The sequence below is a fragment of the Chiloscyllium plagiosum genome, unplaced genomic scaffold (assembly GCF_037043375.1).
Source record: "Chiloscyllium plagiosum isolate Xiang-an unplaced genomic scaffold, Cpla_swu_hap1 HiC_scaffold_12, whole genome shotgun sequence".
NCBI classification, from domain to species: domain Eukaryota; kingdom Metazoa; phylum Chordata; class Chondrichthyes; order Orectolobiformes; family Hemiscylliidae; genus Chiloscyllium; species Chiloscyllium plagiosum.
In genome coordinates, this window is record NW_028270150.1 from 43,477,577 (window position 1) to 43,500,645 (window position 23,069).

Here is a 23,069-nt window from a genome sequence, read left to right on the forward strand (position 1 = left end):
TCAAATGCAGTTGTAGTCATGGTAATGAGGTCAGCCAGATGGATCTCACAGAATATGAGTCCCCTGATTGGAGCTGCTAATCTGGTCCAATCAGGGAATACTGGCTGACAGAGGAAAGAGTGTATCTGGTCTGCACCTGGGCCTGGCCAAACTGGCCATCAACAGGTCCAGGCAGCGGGCTGTGGAGGGGGCCGTTAGGGCCGACTGCCTGCCCCTCTTCCGCGGTTACGTTAGAGCCCGGGTGTCCTTGGAGAAGGAGCACGCAATGCCCACCAACACCCTGGAGTTGTTCAGGGAGAAGTGGGCGCCGCAGGGAGTGGAGTGCATTATTTCCCCCTCCAACTCTATTTTGATTTAGTCCCTACCCTCCCCTTCACTGTTTTGATCACACAGCACTGCCCTTTGATGTGAAGGACAGTGTTTGTCACTGGCCACTCGGGTGTTTTCCTATCTTCCTGGCGGTGGAAATTGAATAAAGATTTGTTCACTTTGTATCTTTCACTGTGTCTCACACCTGCACACACACACCATGGGTGCTGGGGAAAAAATAAGCACTACCGCGGTTAGGTGGTAGTGTGGGGGTTAATAAATAAAAAAGAGAAATAAGAAAAAAAAAAGTGTATCAGTAATTCTGACACTCTGGATACTGACTCTGATGTGGTTGTGCCAGAGTCAAGGACTCTGCACGTGTAAGTAAAAGGTGACTTGGTGACAGGATCTGTGGAGTTGTTTCAGAACTGATAAACTGAGGTGAAGCTCACTTTTATAAGCAAAGTAATACAAGGACTTTTAAGTCCCTCATCCAATGGAAACTAGCAGAATTTCCAACTCACTTATCACTCCACAGCATCCTACTGATTCGAGTAAATCAAGGGCTGAAATCAGGGTTACTATGCTATCCTCATGAATTTATTTGGGAGTATAGTGTAAGTTCCAGTTATGTGCATATAGAAGGACTCAGCCACACTTCTGACCATGTTAAAGTGATGGAACAGAAACTGGTTCAAAGAAATTCTGAGCAAAGGCATATCCAGAGTTTTGTCAAGTCAACATTATAAAGCCCAGCAGCAAAACAAACAAGAAATTTTGTGAATTCTCACAACCAACATGGACAATTATGGAGCAAGATTGAAAAGCATTATCAGATCTCTCACTCTTTTATTTTCCTTATAGACCTAAAAAACAATCAAGTGAAAGCATAATAAGAAAAGTAATACCATACGATGCCAGGTTTGGGAACATGGATGACATCACTATTCAACTGTTATCCAGTTGGCGTAAGAAAAGATCTCCAATTCATATTGAGAAGATACGCATTAGGGAGCTCCATTTCAATGGCAGGTAAATATTTCCCTGTGGGTAGCTGAAGTTGTATCATAGTATGACTTTTTCTTAAACTTCCTTCTCTTTCTTTATGGAGTCAAAGAACCATAATAGCAGACCCTTCCGTTCAACCAGTCCATGTCAACCATAATCCCAAACTAAACTGGTCCCACCTGCCTGTACTTGGCTCATATCCCTTCAAACATTTCTTATTCACATACTTGTCGAAATGTCTTTTAAACATTGCAACTGTACTCGCATCAACCACTTCCTCTGGAAGTTCATTCCACACACGAACCACTCTCTGTAAAAAAATTGCCTCTGAAATTTTCTTTAAATCTTTCTCCTCTCACTTTAAAAATATACCCCCTACTCTTGAAATCCCTGGGGTAAAGACACTTGCCATCCACCTTAACTATACCCCTCATGATTTTATAAACCTTTATAAGGTCACTTCTTAACTTCCAATGTTCCAGTGAAAGAAGTCCCAGCCTATCCAGCCTCTCCTTATAACTCAAACCCTCCATTCCCAGCAACATCCTGGTAAATCTCTTTTGAACCTCATTTTCTAAATGAGTTGACTAACTTCAAGACATGGTTCCACGTGGACCAGTAACTTTCATTAAAGTGACCACTTGAAATGTGAAAATTGTAATCTGTTTGACTGAAATGGGAATTATTTTGAAAATCCAATCCTCTCCCTCTCTAACACCTATTGTCAGAGTTTTTGTACACAAAAGTAATTGAATGGTATTCACAAATGGGAACTCAATTGAATTTTCCTCTTCGTATACAAAGGAGACAACAGGTATTTCTGACCTAATAAAAATCAGCAGAATTTGCACTCCAAACCCCACCTCAATCTCATGATCTTCGAACTGATGTGGTTTCTTATGAAGGTAATATTTTGGGGAGTAATATGGTTCTTTATAATTCTTCTGGAGGTGACAAATGTAATCCGTCATACTTGAATCTGAGATAAGATTCTGTTCATGTTTCACTCCCTCAGCAGGACTATCTATTTCTGCTTAGTGCCTCAGATGAAACCATCACTCATGCCTTTATTACCTCTGGTCTTGACTCTTCTAATGCTTTTTGCTACATCAACTGGAGCACATTCATATTCATGCATTGGCTGTCCATATCCATACTCAAGCCCTGTTCTGATAAACCATCATACATGATCTTGCTGGCTAAAATTGATTTCTCTGGCTCCTGGTTAAGTAACAGTCAGGATGTATCATTCTTCCCTTGTTAACAGATCCCTAAATGATTTTCCCTCTTCCTCATCTTTGTCACCTCCTTCTGCCTGACCACGTTTGGAGATCTCTGAGACTTCTCCGTTTCTGCCTTCCCTTTCCACCATTGGTGGTCATACCTTCAGCTGCCACTGTGTTAAGCGCTGGCATTCCCTTCTTTAACCTCTCTCTCTCTTCCTATTTACACATATAAGATTCTCCTTTCAATATACCTCTTTGCCCAAATACATGGTCATCTCTCCTCATATCTCTTTTTAAGCACAATGTTTTTCTGGTGAAATGTCTTAGGATGCTTTACCATGTTAAATGTACTATATAAAATTCAAATCCTTAAGCTGTTGCTGGCGATATTAATTTGTTTGGATACCTGCAGGTAGAAGTGAAGTAGACCATTCGAGCCCTCAAGCCTGCTCCACCATTCAAGAAGGTCATGGTAGACCTGTTTGTGTTTCAAATTCTGCATTACCATCTATCACTATTACCCAACAAAGGTCGATCCTGCATGTCACGAATGTGGGAAATGACGCACTTGTGTTAACACAAATGACTCTCGATCTCAGCCATAGCATGAGGAAATTTGATGTGTAGAATTCCATTTACTTACATCACAAAAGCAGAAAAAAGGCTGTAATGGGAATTAAAGAATCTTAGTACTATGCACAAGAAAAGGTTAATGTTATAACAGCAAACTAACTCTGGAAATGCTCAGAATTTACTTGTCCCATTACTAAAACCTTTTGTCTTGCGTCAACATGCAATTTTCATTTAATCTTTTGGGTCCAGTGACCCTTCCTCAGAACTGTGTCACTGGACCTGAGACATTAACTCTAATTTCTCTCCACAGATGCTGCCAGACCTGCTGAGCTTTCCCAGCAATTTCCGATTTTGTTTCTGATTTACAGCATCCGTAGTTCTTTCAGTTTATTTTTCACTGAATCTTTCCTCTTTTTCATCGCATCATATCCCCTCCTTATACACCTCTGTAAAAATTTGAAATGTGTTAAATTTAGTGTTGTCTTTGTATCTAATTATCTCCAGTTCTGGAAGTTCTATCTTTACTGATGCTACCAGATCTTCTAACTATTTCCAACATTTCCATTTTAGAACATAGAACAGTACAGGACAGCAACAGGCCCTTCGGCCTTCAATGTGGTGCCGAATATGATGCCAAATTAAGCTAATACCTTCTGCCTGCCCCTGGTCCAGATCCCTCCATTCATTGCATGTTCATGAGCTTATCTAAAAGTCCCTTAAATGTCCCTATCATATTTGCCTTTTTGTATTTCGTACTTGCAGCAACTGCATTGTTTTGCTCTTATATATGTTCTCCTATGTATCGTATATATACTATACACAGGAGAACATATTTAAGAGCAAAATGTATACTATACATCCATACGTATTTCAAAGTTTGATTAGATTTCTTACAGTGTGGAAATAGGCCCTTTGGCCCAACAAGTCCACACCGACCCTCCGAAAAGCAACCCACCCCCCTAACACTACGGGCAATTTAGCATGGCCAATTCACCTAATCTACACATTTTCTTTTGGACTGTGGGAGGAAACCAGAGCAAACCCACGCAGACATGGGGAGAATGTGCAAACTCCACACAGACAGTTGCCTGAGGTGGGAATTGAACCCAGGTCTCTAGTGCTACAAGGCAGCAGTGTTAACCACTGTACCACCATGCCACCCTATACTATGGGTCAAGCTATGAACCGATAATGACCCATGTAATGGACTGTCTTATGCAGATTGTTACCTTCTCTAACTCTAATCTTCTTTCTCTTTTTAGTGAAAGACCACCCCGCTGTATCTATAACATCCTCTTATACAGAGAAATACTGTTTGAGCAGCTTGCTAATTGTCTTTAGAAATGGCATGTCTCTATATCTTCTGTTGCTTCAAGAACAAGACATGGCTTTAGTTACCAAAATAACACAGTAAGATTAAATACTTCAAGATTTCTCTTCTAAGGAAAACAAACATTATGCCATATATTTAACTGCAAAGATTTATTGGGTAGATTATGAACAAAGAAGACTCCTGAATTTGGTCACATGAATTGAACGTAAAAATCTGTTTGACTTTGTTATAATTCAAGGAAATGTCAGCTAGTGTAATGAGGTACCAACTGTAGGGATACTATCTGTTTGGGACATATAGTTACAAGCAGCCTGACAAGAAGACATATGACCTGTTTATAGCTGTATTGTAGCTTTCACAATTACTCCACTTTTAGACTAAATCTTTCAATCAGTAAATTAAGGTTATTGTTAAACTTCATTCATCTAATTTTCTTTCCAATTCCTCCTCAAATTATCCTCACCTATTCATCCTGAACAATTATGAGAATTAGGCATACCAACCATTTATTTTTAAAAAATATATCACTTCCTAATTGACTTCAGTTGGTTTGCAAAGTGACATCTCTGGAGGAGATAATAGGCTCCAGTATCTGCAAAATACAAGCTAAATATTTACTTACTACAACCTTCCCCAGGCAGCCTGTCTAAAAATTTCAAGGATTGATATTTTAAATAAATATTAAGCATAAATGTCTGTCAAAATTGCAAGTTAACCCATTGGCTTAATGAGCATAGATTTTGATCCTTCAATTCATTTTATCTTCATTTTGATCACATCCTCCACTTCTACCAGAGTAATGGAGAGAAAATTAGACTATAAAAGATTAACAATTAACTTAATTCACAGCTTTAAATGTTTAATTCTAGAAGCAGTACAATGTTGACAGCTACAATACAACAATAAACAAAAATGTCCTCTTATTAGACCTATCGTAATGATATGTCTATTACAGTTCGTACATAAATATGTAAAAAAACTTGCCTGAAACTTTTATTGTTTTAGCACATAACGTGCAAGAAATTAACGGGTGTGCATTTGCACATGAAGAATGAGTGAATAAATGATTTATTGTCTCGTATATCTGGGGAGACACAGTGAAAAGTGTTCTGTTGCCACAATCTGCTGCCATTTTGAGGTACAAAGCAATAAAAAGAACCTACTTAAATAGAGTTTGCCCTCAATGGCTGGAGTCCCAAACACAGCTCCAGGACTTTTGCAAAGTCTCATCCAGGCCCCCTGCTCTGGGCCAATTGCAACCAGGAGTCCCCGTTCTGTCATTGCTGCAGTCAACGCCTTGCTGCCAATTCCAGGAGTCCATGCATCGGGCCTACAAAGTCAGGAGACCCTGCCACACTGCCGTGGCTTCCCTGTGACATCAGGAAGGTGAAGAAAAGAGAAAAAAGAAAACGAGTTAAAAAGAGTGAAAAAAAGATGCTGCTGGCCTGTAGTTGTTTGCATAATATATAATGCCATGTTAGGGTTATAGATTTGAATAATTGTTAGTGATGTATGGAATAAAAAAGCTGTAAATGATAAAAAAATTTACAATAAAACTGGAAGATATTAGAAATGCACAGCTGGCCCTACCAGAATCTAAAATGTGGACACATTAAAGTTCTGAGTGGAAACATTTCAACAAAACTGAGAAAAGGAGACAAATGGTCACTAGGTCTGATCTAAAGAAAGATGAGGATAATGAACAATAAATAAAAAATCCCTGGACCCACTCAGATTCTTTCATGATTCTCTGTGTTCTTCAGGTCTCAACACTGATGATAGCAGCTCATAGAATTCTTGTGTGCTTGCTTCAGTGTGGTGTAATGCTGTGGTACACCTGTCCCAGTTCTCTGTTGCAGATGCAGATCTTGGAGAAAGGGCATCAAGATTTCCTACACAAAGCCTTGAAAATGCAGGTACAGCTTCTTTAAAGTGAAGTTACACAACCGGTTTGGTAGGAATTCGAGGTATTGATGAATGGAATTGCAGAAGGTGTTAGAGATTGATGGTGAAGTCAGACAATTCTACGATTGCTGGGATTAATTACAAAGCATTTGTTCAGGGAATTGCAAGGCAGTGAGTTACGCTGGGGAAGCACTTGCTTATTGTAAAACTCCATTTTTGGATGAGGGGAAGGAATTCTGTGCAGCGAATATCCCTCACCCAAATCCCCAGGGAGACATGGTGCGAGGTCTGAACATACAAATCCAGAAGCTGGAAGAATTGAGGTTATTCTGTGAGGTGAGCTTACTGAATAATTTGAAAGAAGGGGCTAAGCCACAGGTGTGTTGAGGTTTTGCGAGGGCTTGTCACTGTGGGGTCTAGTGTGTTTCCTTGATGTATCTTGCCAAACTCAAATGATGAAGTACTGAGCCCACCCCATGGGATCCTTCACATCCACTTCCAACCCTATCTTCCCATATGCCATTCCTGGAGCACCCTGCCATTCAGCAGATATCTGCTGGAAGACTGGCAGCTCTTGTATCTGTGCCATCTTTAAATGGTCACTGTGCACTAGTATTCCAAAGCTGCCCTGCTGATTGACAGACAGAATCTAAACATGGTGGAAAGGGGCAAGATGGTGCCACAATTCACAAACAGGGACTTAGAGCACCTGGTGAATGGCCTGTGCCAACCTGACCTCTGCCCTGAGGTTGCCATGCAGATCAGTGCGGTCTGCAGGATGTGGAGGAATGACCAGCAGTGCTACAGTTTAGTGTGGCCAATCCATCTAACCTGCACATCTTTGGACCATAGGAGGAAACCAGAGCAAACCCATGCAGACACGGGGTGAACATGCAAACTCCACATAGACAGTCGCCCCAGGGTGGAATCAAGCCCAGGTCCCTGGTGTTGTGAGACAGCAATGCTAATCACTGAACCACTGTGGCAACCATCACGTAGAAGCAAGGTGAACAATATGTGTACATGGCCTTGAGTCAGGCTGATACCCTTTGCCCTCCTTATACAACATCTTTATTTTGTGGCCTCAGTGCCCGGAAGTCTATCTGTCAATGATTCAAATAGCCATGTATGTGTCAGGAAGGTACAGCATAGGAAGGGCAATAGATTAGGATGATCAAGGATTTCAGGCCCCATAGATCTGTATCCTGTGTAGTAGATGGGTCTGTGTGCAACATCCTTTCCCTTAAAAACCCTCTCATCATTGGCACGGTAACCCGTCCCACACATTTAGACTTATTTACCCACCAACACCGAGTATGGTCACAGTTTTACTTTTCAGCACAATGGAAGATGGCAGTGAGTATTCCTGGGTCAAGTGGTTTCCAACATCTGCCTGAACATCCCCAAACATCCAGATCCCCTTTCTGGTAACCTTTCCCATAAACTCACAGGTTTCATACTTCTTTGAGTCTTCCAATCCACCTACATAGACTTTCACCTGCCACCTTCCTCCTCCAGCCCCTGGTATTTGAGATGGCCATGCCATGTGCAGTTATTCATTGCTCCACCCATGACGCCAGGCTGGACCTGACCATGGATGATGCCCCTTAAGCATGACCCCATTCCCATCATGCTTTACCATAATTCCCATTTATAAATCCTGTTGCCCCCTTCACAATTGTAACCCTCCTTTCCCAAAGCTTACAGACCCCAGTTCCAAAATCTCACTTGCCGAGTCTCATTCCCACAGCACTGGTCACCATTGTTGCTTCTGACATCAAGATGGGTTTCGCTGGAGTTTGGGTTCCATTCAGCTATAAATCTGCCATTGCCTCTATGAGATTCCGACACCATTGTTTAAATTCATGACAGGGAGGGATAAAGCATCTGCTGAAATGCTGTTTCAGTGGGTTGGAGGATCTAGTTAGGACAAGGAGGGCAACAGGTTTGACAGAGAACAGGAATAATCATTTTTCAATATAAATGCTGATGGTGGAATTTGATTTAAGCAGAAACACTGTCAAATGTAAGAATAGGTTATGGCGAGTTTGGTGACAGACAGACATTAATCAGATTGGAGATGGGTGATGGGAGGATGCTACCATCTCTCAGCATCCATCCTCATCACGTGGGAGAGTGAAGGACAGGGTTCCCACTAACTGTGGCCCTTATGTGGGCTCTTAATGCTCACTAATGGATCCTCATCCCACTGCTGCTGGGATTAGCCCAGTGGTAGGTTGGAGGGGAGATGGGGTAAAGTTAATGGGGTGTCATCCATCATGCGTGGAGAATGAAAAGCAGACTTGGGCGTGTTTGCTTGTCAGCTTGAAAGGCATGTGCCTTGTCCTAAGGCTCTCAGTGCCTGATGAAGAGATTGTTTATGGGGTTCGGGGTGGGGGGCCACTGAGACCCACTTGCCAGCCCTTGATGCTGCCACCCTGTCCAGCACTCTCCCTTGACACCCATCCTGCTATCACCCAGCCATGCCTGGGCTCCTCCTCGAGCTGAGGTCTTGGAAAGGTGACTCCAGTCGTTTCCTCCTCAGTGCTGCTGCTGAATACAGATCGGTAATTGCTCAGCATCTTGTGGTGATTGGCTCCTACTTTCTGGGAGAAAGTGAGGACTGCAAATGCTGGAGATCAGAGCTGAAAAATGTGTTGCTGGAAAAGCACAGCAGGTCAGGCAGCATCCAAGGATCAGGAGAATCGACATTTCGGGCATAAGCCTTTCTTCAGGATTCCTGAAGAAGGGCTTATGCCCGAAACGTCGATTCTCCTGCTCCTTTGATGCTGCCTGACCTGCTGCGCTTTTCCAGCAACACATTTTTCACATCCTACTTTCTGGGGGCGATGCATGACGCTGGTCTGCTAAGTGCTTGATCGGTGTAAGTTGTGACAGATTTTCTCAAACTGATATGACTCGGAGATCTCAGCGATTCTTCAACCGGTGAAATTGACCCTCAGCCCCGGGTCAAGATTCCAGCCATAGAAGTGGCAAAGTTGTCATAGGAGATTTAGACACTGCTTATATGGAGGGTAAACATTAACGTGTGTTAGTTGTGCTGTGGTGGCTCAGTGGTCAGGGATTTGGGTTCAATTCCACCCTTGGGTGAGTGTCTGAGTGGTGTTTACACATTCTCCCTGTGTCTGGTGGGTTTCCTCCCACAGTCCAAAGATGTGCAGGTTAGGTGGATTGGTCATGCTAAATTTTCTACTGTGTCTAGGGCTAGGTGGATTAGTCATGGTAAATATAGGGCAGGGAGTTGGGTCTGGGTAAGATACTCTTTGAAGGGGTGGTGTGGACTTGATGGTCTGCTTCCACACTATTGGAATTCTATGGAATGCTAGACAAACATATCACCAGTGAAGATAGGTTCAATGCATATCTTTCATCTGTATCTATTCTGATTTTAAAATTCTCATCCTTGCTTTCAAATCCTTGAAAAGATCTCTTTCCTATTTCTGTAATCTCCAACAGCTCCTCTGAAACATCTATATTTCTCTAATCCTGGATCACCCCAGTTTTAATCATTCCACACTGGCCATTCCTTCAGCTGTCTGGGCCCTTCTCTGAAATACCTTCCCTTTAAAATACTTCTTAACCTCCGTCTTTGGCAAAACGTTTGGTTATCTGACCTAATACCTCCTTATGTGGTTTCAGTGTCACACTATATTCCATGATGCTCCTATGAAACAACTTGGAACATACAATTATGTTAAAGGCACTGTATAAATATCATTTTCATTTTCATTGATAACCCCATGAAAGAAGTTAAAAATCACACAACACCAGGTTATAGTCCAACAGGTTTAATTGGAAGCACACTAGCTTTCGGAGCGACGCTCCTTCTTCAGGTGATTGTGGACCCATGAAAGAAGGTTGATGTCAGATAGGCTTCATAATTTGTGTGTCCTCAGGAGATTTTGAGGGTCAACCCTGGAGCCATGGGTGTCTATAAATAGAAATAGTTTGTTATTGATAAGGAGAACATAGCGCAAATCCCAGGAGCTAGTTTCCTTCTGCAGATGCTGACTGACTTGCTAAACATTTCCACTATTTTAAGTTTTCCTCTGAAGATTCTCAGAAATTTCAGTTCCTTCTCTGTTGTCTATTGTTTCTTTAATAGGCAAGAAAAGCTACTGGTTTGTTCATGGTTATTGTTTTTCAGTAAAAGTTCTCACCTAATGGAAACATCTGCTACTCTGATGACTTCAGTGAACACTTACATTATCCAATTTTGCTGAAAATTGCTTGGTATTTCTTTGCCCAAAGCATTGTGTTTGTACATTTGAACGCACAAAATGGAAGGAATTGCATCACAGATTATTTGATATTTGGGCAAAAAAATGTTGAGCAATATTTTATTGGATAAATGTGGTATGGTTGCTTTGGCGCTAAATAAAACTTGTTTTAATCAGTCATAGAGTCATAGAGATGAAGCCTGAGTCTGAGGCACCAAAGCTAAGGGACATTAGAGGAATGAAAAATGATGAATGCTGAAGCTCAATGCAAAGTAACAAGTAGTGTAGTGTTATGCTATATACCTCAGTCAGTATAGTTTCAAGAGACATGCTCATGACATATGCACTGCATTATAGCATGTGACCTGAAGGTATAAAGGTCTCATTCTCCATCTTACCTCAGTTCACTTGAAGCATGACACTGTACTGGTAGGATGCTGCTCTGTTTTAACTTAATAGCATAATGTTAGACCTGAGAGTATGGTATCTGAGAAATGTAATGTTTGTTTGTAATAGTGATAATGTCTGTTGGATTCTTCAATACTATGACATCCAAGCCCTTTTTTTTATATTAGGAAGGATAACATAAGCATTGCCACAACACCCTGCTAGAGGCAAAATTACAACCAGTAGAATAAATGAGCTTCAAGCCGGAATATCTAGCTGACAAATGCCTCCTGTCACATGGGTGGAGCAAAATCTATCCTGCTAACCTCTTCATACAAGAGCAGGCCTAAAATAAAGCTAAAAGAATGCTAAAAGAAATTTGAAGGAAAAGCAAAGAGTGCAAATAGTTCCTTTAAACAGCTTTGTAAATAAATGCTCAGTTCTGGTGATTCAATTCCATTTGGGCTAAATCAAGAAATATGTGCATGTAGCATGAAGATGGAAAATAGCATTGCTTTTTAAATGGCATAATTTTTAGTTCAAGGATGTTCATTAACAACTTATTCTCACAAACAGAAATTTTCATTGTAGATGGAGAACTTTGCCCACATGTCCACACCCTTAAGTAACTAATTACATATCATTAAGAGATAAGGCAGGCATAAACATTGGGCCTGGATTGCTGCATCTTCCTTTTTGTCCCACATTGATAGTTCATTCCATGTTATCCTCCTTTTTGTCCCTTTATTGTTATATTTGATGATGAGCCTCTGACCACGTATGATGCCCATTCCTATTTTTATACTACTTTCCCTGCCTCAGTTCATCAGTTGCTGAAATTCCTATTTGTTACCCCTCCAACTTAGTATTCTAATGTATTCCTGGCCCTTTTACCTACATTTTTGCCTTTGTAAACTTGGGATCAGCCAAATCTCTGTTGCCTTTAACTCTCACTGAGTCTTATTCACCTATTATTTCTGTGCTCACTAAACTACATTGCTTGCCCCCAGTAAAGGGACAAGTTAATTTTAAATTGTCATCCATGCTTTCAAATTTCTCTCTGGTTCCACCTTTCCCTGGCTCTGTAATCTCCTATAGCTGCTATGTATTCTCAAGCTACAAGATACAGAATAAGCTTTATGTGTTGTAGTCCTAGTTTTGACCCCTGTTCCTCTGAAACAAGACATGTTGGCTGATATGACACTGAATTACTGTATATTTTTACAGAAATGATGCATCGTTATTCCTAAATGTGCCAGTAGGTGGCAGACGAGTAACAGTTTATTTGATACTGCCCGAGTGAGTTATTTTTGATTTGCAGTCATGAAGATATCACATCACCAGTGAATAAGAGAACATGGCCACCACATGCACAGCCTTTCTGAAATAATATTGTGGCTAGGCCTATTATAAAGGACTTTACTTTAGACCAAAGCTCAGGTGCATAACATGTCTACAGACATGGTGGCATGGTCGTTAACTCTGCTGCCTTACAGCACCAGGGATCTGAGTTCAATTCCACCACTGGGCCATTGTCTGTGTGGAGTTTGCACATTAGGGTGGCTCAGTGGTTAGCACTGCTGCCTCACAGCACCAGGCACCTGGGTTTGATTCCAGCCTCGGATGATTGTGTGGAGTTTGTACATTCTCCCTGTGTCTGTGGTTTCCTCCCACAGTCCAAAGATGTGCAGGTCAGGTGAATTGGCCATGCTAAATTGCCCACAGTATTAGGTCCATTAATCAGAGGGAAATGGGTCTGGGTAGGTTACTCTTCAGAGGGTTGGTGTGGACTTGTTGGGCCAAATGGCCTATTTCCACACTAATCTAATCATAAAGAGAAAGTGAGGACTGCAGATGCTGGAGATCAGAGCTGAAAATGTGTTGCTGGAAAAGCACAGCAGGTCAAGCAGCATCCAAGGAGCAGGAGAATCGACGTTTCGGGCATGAGCCCTTCTTCAGGAATGAGGAAAGTGTGCCCAGCAGGCTAAGATAAAAGGTAGGGAGGAGGGACTTGGGGGAGGGGTGTTGGAAATGCGATAGGTGGAAGGAGGTTAAGGTGAGGGTGATAGGCCGGAGTGGGGGTGGGGGCGGCGAGGTCAGGAAAAAGATTGCAGGTTAGGAAGGCGGTGCTGAGTTCGAGGGATTTGACTGAGACAAGGTGGGGGGAGGGGAAATGAGGAAACTGGAGAAATCTGAGTTCATCCCTTGTGGTTGGAGGGTTCCTAGGCGGAAGATGAGGCGCTCTTCCTCCAGCCGTCGTGTTGCTATGGTCTGCCAATGGTGGAGTCCAAGGACCTGCATGTCCTTGGTGGAGCGGGACGGGGAGTTGAGCCACGGGGTGGTTGGGTTGGTTGGTCTGGGTGTCCCAGAGGTGTTCTCTGAAACGTTCCGCAAGTAGGCGACCTGTCTCCCCAATATAGAGGAGGCCACATCAGGTGCAGCTGTGACTTCAATCCCCCAGTCTTGAGAATCAGTTCATCTCTTCCTTGAATCTTTTTATGACCGAGCTTAGATTTTCCCAGCTTCAAATAATATATTTGTCAATTGTTCTAATCTGTCTCCCTTCTTTAGGAGCAGCTGCTTTAATCCAGTTTCAACTAAGATACCATCAAACCTGAAACCAAAATGGCTTTCTTCAAGCTGTGGGCATTTCCCCTAAGACAAAAATGCACAATCTCTGGATCCTTCTTTCTGGAACCTAATTCAAAAGTGTTTGCATTGTTTGCTTATAAACCCACCCATAGAAACACAACCTCACTACTCTCCATGAAGTCTCTCACTTTACTGTGCTTTAAAGGAAATCTCCAAAACTACAGAAGTATGTACAAGCTCATCATTAATCCCTTTCATAGATACAGACCAAACCCACATGATGCTAGTTTAAAATTCAAAAATCCAAAATAAATAATGTTAAAATGAATCACACTTTTTTACATCACAATCCGGAAAACACAATTGTCTTATTTTCTCGGTAGTTATTCCTGATGAGATACCATAAAACTCCTCCACTAGCAAATAAGGTTTTAATGTTACAAACATATAAATTTGTTTGAAAAGTTCAAAAATTGTAAATCATATTTTGCACAATTTTAGATGCAGCTTTGGAATATGTGGTGCTTAGTTGTGACTGAAAGCAGATTAAACATAGAAGCATAGAAAATAGGAGCAGGAGGAAGCCATTCTGCCCATTGAGCCTGCTCTGCCATTCAGTAAGATCCTGGTTGACCCTCTAACTCCAAGCCATATTCCCATTTTCCCTCCATATCTCCTGGTGACATTGACATCTGGAAATTTATCTATCTCTCTCCTGAATATATTCAATAACCTGGCCTCCATAGTCTACTGTCATAAAGAATTCAATAGGTTCAGTAATCTTTAAGGAAAGAAATATTTCCTCAGCTCAGTCCTAAATGGCTTACCTCGTATTCTGAGACTATGTTCACTGGTTCAGACTCCCTAACAAGTGGAAACATTGTCCTTGCATTTAGTCTGTCCAATCTTTTTGGACTTTTATATAATTCTCCCTTGGCAACTTGGATTTCAAGCACACCCAGTACATTGCCCTCAGAGGCTATGAGCACATTTCCTGCATGTCCTACCTACATGGAATATGTCTATTGGTGTTCCAACCTCCATGGGGAGCCCTGATCGTTTTGTTGGGACCTGCATCAGTCAAGCAAACAAAACTCACGTTTTAATTTGAGTGAAGACTCCTCGTAAACAATATGGGCAAGAAATGTTTTGAAATCTATTTATCTTCTCATTCCCACTAGTGTCTGTTCTAGCCTTGGTATGATACTGTGCCAATCCAAGCCTCACTGTCTCCCCACTGCCCAGTATTAAGTGACTTTCATGTCTGGGATTTGAAATGGGGTCATGAGCAAGTCAATGTCATAGGCACAAGGCACCAAAGCATTAGTAACCCAAAATTTGCAATTAAAAATTAAACAGCAACAAATATAGGCAACACTTGTCTCGCCATTTAGAAACATTTTTTATTTTATCTTCGTCCTCTCAAAGCTCAAAATGAGATAGAATCTAATTACAGTGCTTGGAATTAAAAAGGAATCTGATTTATTTAATCCATACTTTTTAATCATGGTTAATGTAAACATATGGACATTAACATTAGTAGTTCATTAAATAAAAAATATTTAAAACCATTCTAATGGAGAGGCAATTCACTTAGCACAGAATCTATGCTATCATTATGGTTCTGTTTGTTGAGAAGATTGATGCAGTGATGACAACATTTCTCCCTCAAATTCTAAAATGCCAGCCAGAGCCCTGGACATCCCAAAGGAAATGTACACATTGCAAAAGAATCCTAGATTAAATTAGGACCAGACTTCATTTCATTTCATAGACTGCAGTTAGGAACTAGCACAAATCTCTTTTTGTTTATTTATTCCTCCATGACGTATGAACATATCGGGTTAGCCCAGCATTTATTGCACTTCTTTGATTGCCCTTGACATTAGATTAGATTAGATTACTTACAGTGTGGAAACAGGCCCTTCGGCCCAACAAGTCCACACCGACCCGCCGAAGCGCAACCCACCCATACCCCTAAATGTACCCCTTTTTACCTAACACTATGGGCAATTTAGCATGGCCAATTCACCTGATCAGCACATCTTTGGACTGTGGGAGGAAACCGGAGCACCCAGAGGAAGCCCACGCAGACACGGGGAGAATGTGCAAACTCCACACAGTCAGTCGCCTGAGTCGGGAATTGAACCCGGTCTCTGGCGCTGTGAGGCAGCAGTGCTAACCACTGTGCCACCGTGCCGCCCACATGATGGTGAGCTACCTTCTTCAACTACAGTAGTTCACTCTGCTGTTATTGAGGGAGTTTCAGGGCTTTGACCCATTTCTTTCAACTCATCTCTTCCAAACTCTCCTCCAGTTTAGTACAGGAGCATACGAAGCAGGAGCAGAAATAAGCCATTCAACCTCTTGAGTCTGCCACACCATTCTGTCCAATCATGGCTGATCAGCTACAGGCTTCAACTCTTCTTCCATGTCAGTTCCTTGTAGCCATCGCTTCTTAAAATACTTTCAGTGATCTGATCTCTACAACTTTCTGGGGTAAAGAATTCCAGAAGCAATTCCTTCACATCTCTGTTTTAAAAGAGTGCCCCCCCCCACCCCCCATTATTCTATATCTATGTCCCACTAGTGGTAGCATCATCTCAACATCTACCCTGTCAATGATCCTCAGGCCCTCAAATGTTTCAATAACATCATACCTCAATCTTCCAAAGTACCAGTTCCCACATAATGATGTCAGATACTAAAAATTCCGTCCTCCATGACTGTCAATGCCGCTGCTTAATACTGAGCACACCCAGTCTCCTTCTGAGTTATCAATTAGGTTTTTCATTTCAGGATCATAAACCCCATAAAAACAGGCAGGCTAGAAGGGAATGGAGGGCCAGTTTGAAGGGAAAGACAGAAGAAGGAGTTTCACTCAGGTCATGCCCAATGAAATAACTGGGCCTAATTACCAGATTGAGAGACTGTTGGTTGTCAGGCAGATAAGTCTGTGGTGCCAGGTCACAGCCAAGGCATCAACAGGAGGGATAGAAAAACCCAAAAGGGCCCATGGAGGGTATTGGGGTACCTGGAAGGACATGGCAGGCAATGGTAGACATGTAGGGAACATCAGATTGCAGGGAGATGGGTTGGAGAGGTATTCTTGGTGAAGAGCATTCCCACTCCTCTTAGCCCATGAGTAGTGCTACTCCAAACAAATGTCTTAATGTCATTTTGGCTGTTGCATATCCTGAAATCCAGGAAACATGGCAGGCAGTATTAAGACGGCAACACAGCAAAAACTCTGAGTCCTCCAATCTCACCAAAGTATCAAGCAATTGCCCCTCCTTGGAATGGTTAGCTGCAAGCTGCCCCAAATCCTTCCCTCTTCCCTTCCATCCAACATCCATTGAAATCAGATGTGTGCGCGTCAAGGCAGACGAGGTTAAGGTCTGTGCATTTTCTTTGTTAAAGCACATTTCTAAAATTTGTACCCCACACAAACCCAACCGATTTGAGGGTTAAAATTCACTGGGTTTACCACTCTTCTTTCGTTTCAGTGAAAAGATGGTGTACAATTGGGAATGATTTGGAGATGCCGGTGTTGGACTGGGGTGTACAAAGTTAAAAGTCACACAACACCAGGTTATAGTCCAACAGGTTTAATTGGAAGCACACTAGCTTCCAAAAAAAGCTAGTGTGCTTCCAATTCAATCTGTTAGACTATAACCTGGTGTTGTGTGACTTTTAACTTTGTACAATTAGGAAGGCACTCATGGCTTGCTAGCATCTGTTTAGCAATGTTTCAAATGACTCACCCACTCCTATTTCTCTAACCTCCTCTAGTCCCAGGCACTCCTCAGATCACACTGCTCTTTTGACTCCAATTTCTTGAAACTCCCACCCCCATCTGCACTAGAATTAGTTGTTATGCCTTAGGCAGCATTCTCCTGAGTCTGTTCCATATCACTGTCAAATGCCCCCTTCTCATTTACTTAACTCTTCCTTTCAAACAGCTTTTGGATACATCTTCACAGCGTTGGCTTGGCACTTGTTTTCTTCATAACTCTGATATCTCAAGGAAACTTTTTCTACATTATGTGAGTTGCTGTTGCCTACAAATAAGCATTAGCAGCACATTGTGTGGGAGTGAATGAGGAAGTGCACTTTTTAACATTGTTAGTGTAGGAAAATTTCTATGATTAGGTTAAATTTCAAATAGTTGTTTTGATTGAAAGTACCACCTTGTTTCATTAAGGTCAATGTGCTGCCAAGTCCATTACAGACCACTTCCCGATATCATGCTTCAGACCTTATTGTAATCTAAATGGTTTCTTGGCCAGCACAGGAAGGACAGCACTGATATAATTGCAGTGAATACGAGGTGTGTTTGGCTGGGGGCAACACACAAAACCATGCTTAACCTGAACAACATTTTAAAGAGACAAATATCGCTACAACTTCAAGTTTCTCATCTTTCTTGCATACACAGTGATTGAATACAATGAAGAATTATTCAGCTTTTTGATGAGGTACCAATATGAAACAGCCGAACAATCTGACTTGCCTACTGAAATATTGACCACAGTTCCTTTTTGCTCATAAATATATTGCAGTGTGTATACATTGATTGCTAGCAAATAACTAGTAATTACAAGCAGCAATAAGTATGTCAGCTCATGTAAAAGCAACGTAGGTCATCAATTTAGAATTATCACAGAAAGAGGTTTGGAGAAATTTCTTTCCACGGAATTGTCAGAGTCAGGAGTGCCATGCCATTAGATGTTATTAAGGCAGAGAACACTTTACCTTCAGGGATAATTAGAAAATACTTGAAGCAGGATGGTGGCAGAGGCCAGGCCAGTGTGATTAGTTTTAGATTGCTCTAGTAAAGAAATATACAGACAGAATGGGCCCAATAGTCTCCATCCAAGTTATAAACATTATGGCCCTTCTTCCTAAACTGGGGGTCATGACCCTCTGTGAGGACCTCAGTGACATTTTAAGGTCATGGGTACAGAGCAACAATTCTTTTTATTCATTCCTGGCATGTGGACATTACTGACTAAGCCAGCATTTACTGCACATCCTTAGGGAGCTCTCTTCTTAATCTGCTGCAGTCCGTTTACTATTCGCATCATCACAATGCTGCTAGGGAGGGCATTGTAGGATTTTGACCCAGTGACAGTGAAGGAACAGTGATATATTTCAAAGTCAGGATGATGAGTGGATTGCAGGTGGTAATGTTCCCATGTATTTGCTGTCCTTGTCCTTCTAGATGGTAGTAGACTGGGACTTGGAAGTTGCTGCCTAAGGAGCCTTGGTAAATTTTTGCAGTGCATCTTCTAGATGGTACACACTGCTGCTACTGAGCGTTGGTGGTGGAGGGATTGAATGTTTGTAAATGTGGTGCCAATCAAGCAAGTTCTTTTGTCCTGGTTGGTGTCAAGCTTCTTGAATGTTGTTGGAGCTGCACACATCCAGGCAAATGGGGAGCATTCCATCACACTCCTAACTTGTGCCTTGTAGATGGTGGATAGACTTTGAAGTGTCAGGAGGTAAATTACTCGCTGCAGTATCCCTAGTCTCTGATCTGCTCTTGTAGCCACTGTGTTTATGTGGTGAGTCCAATTGAGTTTCTGGTCAATGGTAACCCCAAGGATGTTGGCAGTGGGGATTCAGTAATGGTAACACCATTGAATATCAAGGGGTGGTGGTTAGAATGTCTGTTATTGGTGATGGTCATTGTCTGGCATTTTGTGGCGTGAACTTTACTTGCCACTTGTTGCCCCAAGCCTGGATATTGTCCAGATCTTGTTGCATTTGAGCATGGACTGCTTCAGTATCTAAAGAGTCGCAAATGGTGCTGAATACTGCAATCATAAATGAACACCCCCACTTCTGACCTTATGACAGAGGGAAGGTCATTGGTGAAGCAGCTGAAGATTGTTGGGCCTAGGACACTACCCTGAGGGACTCCTGCACAGCTGTCTTGGAGCTGAGATGATTGACCCTCCATAACCACAACCATCTTCCTTTGTGCCAGGTAAGACTCTAACCAGTGCAGTGTTTGCTCCCTGGTACCATTGATTCCAGTTTTGCCAGGGCTCCTTGATGCCATACTCAGTCAAATGCGGCCTTGATGTCAGAGGCTGTCACTCTCACCTCACCTCTGGAGTTCAGCTTTTTTGTACATGTTTGAAACAAGGCTGTAATGAGATCAGGAGCTGAGTGACCTGGCGGAACCCAAACTAGCCATCACTGAGCAGGTTGTTGCTGAGCAAGGTGTGGTTGGAATGTCACTCATCCAGGTAAGTGAAGAGGATTCCATCACACCTCTGATTAGTGCCTTGAAGATGCTGGACAGGAATTGGGAAGTCAGGAGGTACTGTAGCGAGATGCTGTAGATCCCTAACCTCTGACCTAGGTGTGCAATCTTAGAGAAAATTATCCTGGGAGAGATCTTAGAAATTTGGCCTCAGAGCAAGAAGATTGTGTATCCAAAATTATGGGAATGCTCCCCATGATTTGCCAGTATTCAATTCCAATAAATAAAGCCCATATGATATCAAGAAATTGTTGGAGACATTGCAAACGTATGGGCCCTGACAACATTCCAGCAATAGTACTGAAGACATGTACTCCAGAACTTGTCTTTCCTCAAGCTGTTCCTGTACAATTGCAACATTGGCATCTGGCTGACAAAGTGAAAAATTGCCAAAATATGTCCTGCACACAAAAAGCAGGACAAATCCAATCCCGCCAATGACTACCCTATCAGTCTACTGTCAATCATCAGTAAAGTGATGGAAGGAGTCATCAACAGTGCTACCCAGCAGCATCAGCTCAGCAATAACCTCCTCAGTGATGCCCAGTTTGGGTTCTACCAGGGTTACTCAGCTCCTAACCTCATTACAGCCTTGGTTCAAACATGAACAACACAGCTGAATTCCAGAGGTGAAATGAGAGTGACAGCCCCGACATTGACCAATTGTGGCATCAAGGAGCCCATGCAAAATTGGAAGCAAAGAGTATCAGAGGGCAAACTCTCTGCTGGTTGAAGTCATACCTGGCACACAGGAAGATGGTTGTGAATGTTGGAGGTCAGTCATCTCAGCTCCAGGACATCTCCGCAGGAGTTCATCAGGGTAGTGTCCTAAGCCCAACAATCTTCAACTGCTTCATCAATGACCTACCCTCCATCAGAAGTAGAGAGGTTCGGCAATGATTGTACAGTGTTCAGTACCTGTCAAGACTCCTCAGATACTGGAGCAGTCCATGTTCAAATGCAACAAGATGTGGGCAATATCTAGGCTTGGGCTGACAAGTGGCAAGTAACATTTACACCACACAGATGCCAGGCAAAGACCATCTATATTAAGAGACAATCTATCACTGTCCCTTGACATTCAATAGTGTCACCATCACTTAAACCCTCACTAACAACATCCTGGAGATTATCATTGACCAGAAACTCAACTGGACTTGTCACATAAGCACAGTGGCTATAAGAGCAGGTCAGAGGCTAGGAATACTGTAGTGTGTAACTCACCACCTGACACCGCAGAGTCTGTCCACCATCTACAAGACATAAGATAGTAGTGAGATGGGTAAAAACAATGACTGCAGATGCTGGAAACCAGATTCTGGATTAGAGGTGCTGGAAAAGCACAGCAGTTCAGGCAGCATCCTGATGAAGGGCTTTTGCCCGAAACGTCAAATTTACTGCTCCTCGGATGCTGCCTGAACTGCTGTGCTCTTCCAGCACCACTAATCCAGAAGATAGTAGCGAGATAAAATATTCCCCATATGCTTGGTGCAGCTCCAGCAACACTTAAGAAGCTTGACACTATCCTGGAGAAAGCAGCCCACTTGATTGGCACCCATCCACAAGCATCCACTCCCTCCACCACCGAAACTCAGAAGCAGCAGTGTTTACTATCTACAAGTTGCAGAAAATCATCAAAGATTCTTAGACAGCAGCTTCCAAACTCAAGACTAATTCCATCTAGAAGGACAAGAGCAGCAGATACATGGGAACACCACCACCTGTAAGTTCTTCTCCAGGTCACTCATCATCCTGACTTGAAAATATATCCCCGTTCCTTCACTGTCACTGGGTCAAAATCCTGGAATTCTCTCCCTCAGGGCATTGTGAGTCAAGCCACAGCAGGTGGATTGAAGTGGTTCAAGAAGGTAGCTCACCACTACCACCTTCTTGAGGGGAACTTGGCACAGGCAATAAATGCTGGCCAGTCACATTCCACAAGTGAATTTTAAAAAAAAAAATGCCTCTTATCGAAACAAAATCTAAATTCAGAGCACTACTTTGATATTTTCCATTTTGCTAACCAGCAATGCTGTGGTTTTTGGATTGAGGATGCTGATTAGTTCCAAATCACTGGCTGTACTTTCAGAAGCCTGTATATGTTGGGAGCTCATTTCCTAAAGAACACTTACCAACAATAGACAAGGCCATCTACCATCGGTCCCTTGCTGCTGAACCCAAAAATTAGAGAAAGCAGTTGGGAAGATGCCCGCAAAGGTGGAATTGGAGAAAACATTGAGAAAGAAACTGGCAGGAAGAAGCAGTGACATAGTGGGATTGTCATTGGGCTGGTAATTCAGGGACTCAGGCTAGGGACATGAGTTTGAATCCCACCACAGCAGGTGGTAAAATCTGAATCCAGTTGGTCAGTTAATCCCCATGGAAACATTGTTAAAATACATCTGATTCACCAATGGCCTTTAGTGAAGGAACGTTTGTCATCCTGACCTTGTCTGGCCTAGATGTGATTCCAGACTTAGAGTACTGAGGTTGACTCTTAATGCAAAAGGTATGAAATAATTGTTAAAACAAAACATGGGACAGAATTTACGACTCCCATCAATATATGTGAAGATGGTGGTGGGGTTGTAAAATAAAATGGAGGTATTGAGCAGAAATTAGTTCAGGAGCTGTATAGAGTCACCAGTTACCTTTCTCTGGAAACTGAACAGCCATGGATCTCCCCCGCAATGCAGTCACAACCTGCATGAAAATGCTTCCCTGAGTACCATCAGCCAGTTAGAGGTTGGCAGCTGTCCAGTGGCAGCAGTGTCACCAGGAGCAATAGGCATTGCATTGGGACTTAGCTTGGCAATCCCCAAGAGCTGTGTATGCACAGGATGAGGGTTCAGGAGGGTATTGATGGCGAGGGCAGAGCAGTGTCAATATCAAGGGAAGGGAAATGGTTTCCAATAGAGTTAATCCTCTCACCTCTTCCCACTATCAGGTCTATTGATGAGGTACAAATCTAAGCCCACTGGCAAACCCTGCCTGGTTCTTTGATCTCCCTGGTTGATGGGGTCTGTCAGCTGCCACTGGTTGAAAACATCAGTGGTAGACGAGACCCTTACGTGGCCACTTAGCCTCCAGTCAGGAGGAACACCCAGAAGTTTCCCAATGCGGACTTGATGAGAGGGAAATGGGAGGATGGCAGAATGTTCACCCTGCAACCTCTTGCCTGATCACATCCTGCCACCCGCCTCTCAACTCGCCTCAGGATG

At 42.6% G+C, this 23,069-nt stretch overlaps 1 protein-coding gene and 1 long non-coding RNA gene across 3 annotated transcripts in view; one reads left to right on the forward strand and one right to left on the reverse strand.

Moving 5' to 3' along the window:
• Nucleotides 1-6,026, forward strand: part of pla1a (phospholipase A1 member A) — a 30,961-nt gene extending 24,935 nt beyond the window's left edge. For both annotated transcript variants that reach the window (XM_043701010.2, XM_043701014.2), the window contains 2 exons: nucleotides 1,174-1,341; nucleotides 4,379-6,026. In XM_043701010.2, the coding sequence (XP_043556945.1) occupies nucleotides 1,174-1,341; nucleotides 4,379-4,457 (247 nt within the window). In that variant the 3' untranslated portion in view covers nucleotides 4,458-6,026. The remainder of the gene's footprint in view (nucleotides 1-1,173; nucleotides 1,342-4,378) is intronic.
• A 4,165-nt stretch (nucleotides 6,027-10,191) lies between these two features.
• The window catches only part of LOC148148528 (uncharacterized), a 101,150-nt gene continuing 88,272 nt past the window's right edge, over nucleotides 10,192-23,069 (reverse strand). Inside the window, exon 4 of the long non-coding RNA XR_015758847.1 lies at nucleotides 10,192-10,306. This is a non-coding gene — a long non-coding RNA (uncharacterized LOC148148528). The remainder of the gene's footprint in view (nucleotides 10,307-23,069) is intronic.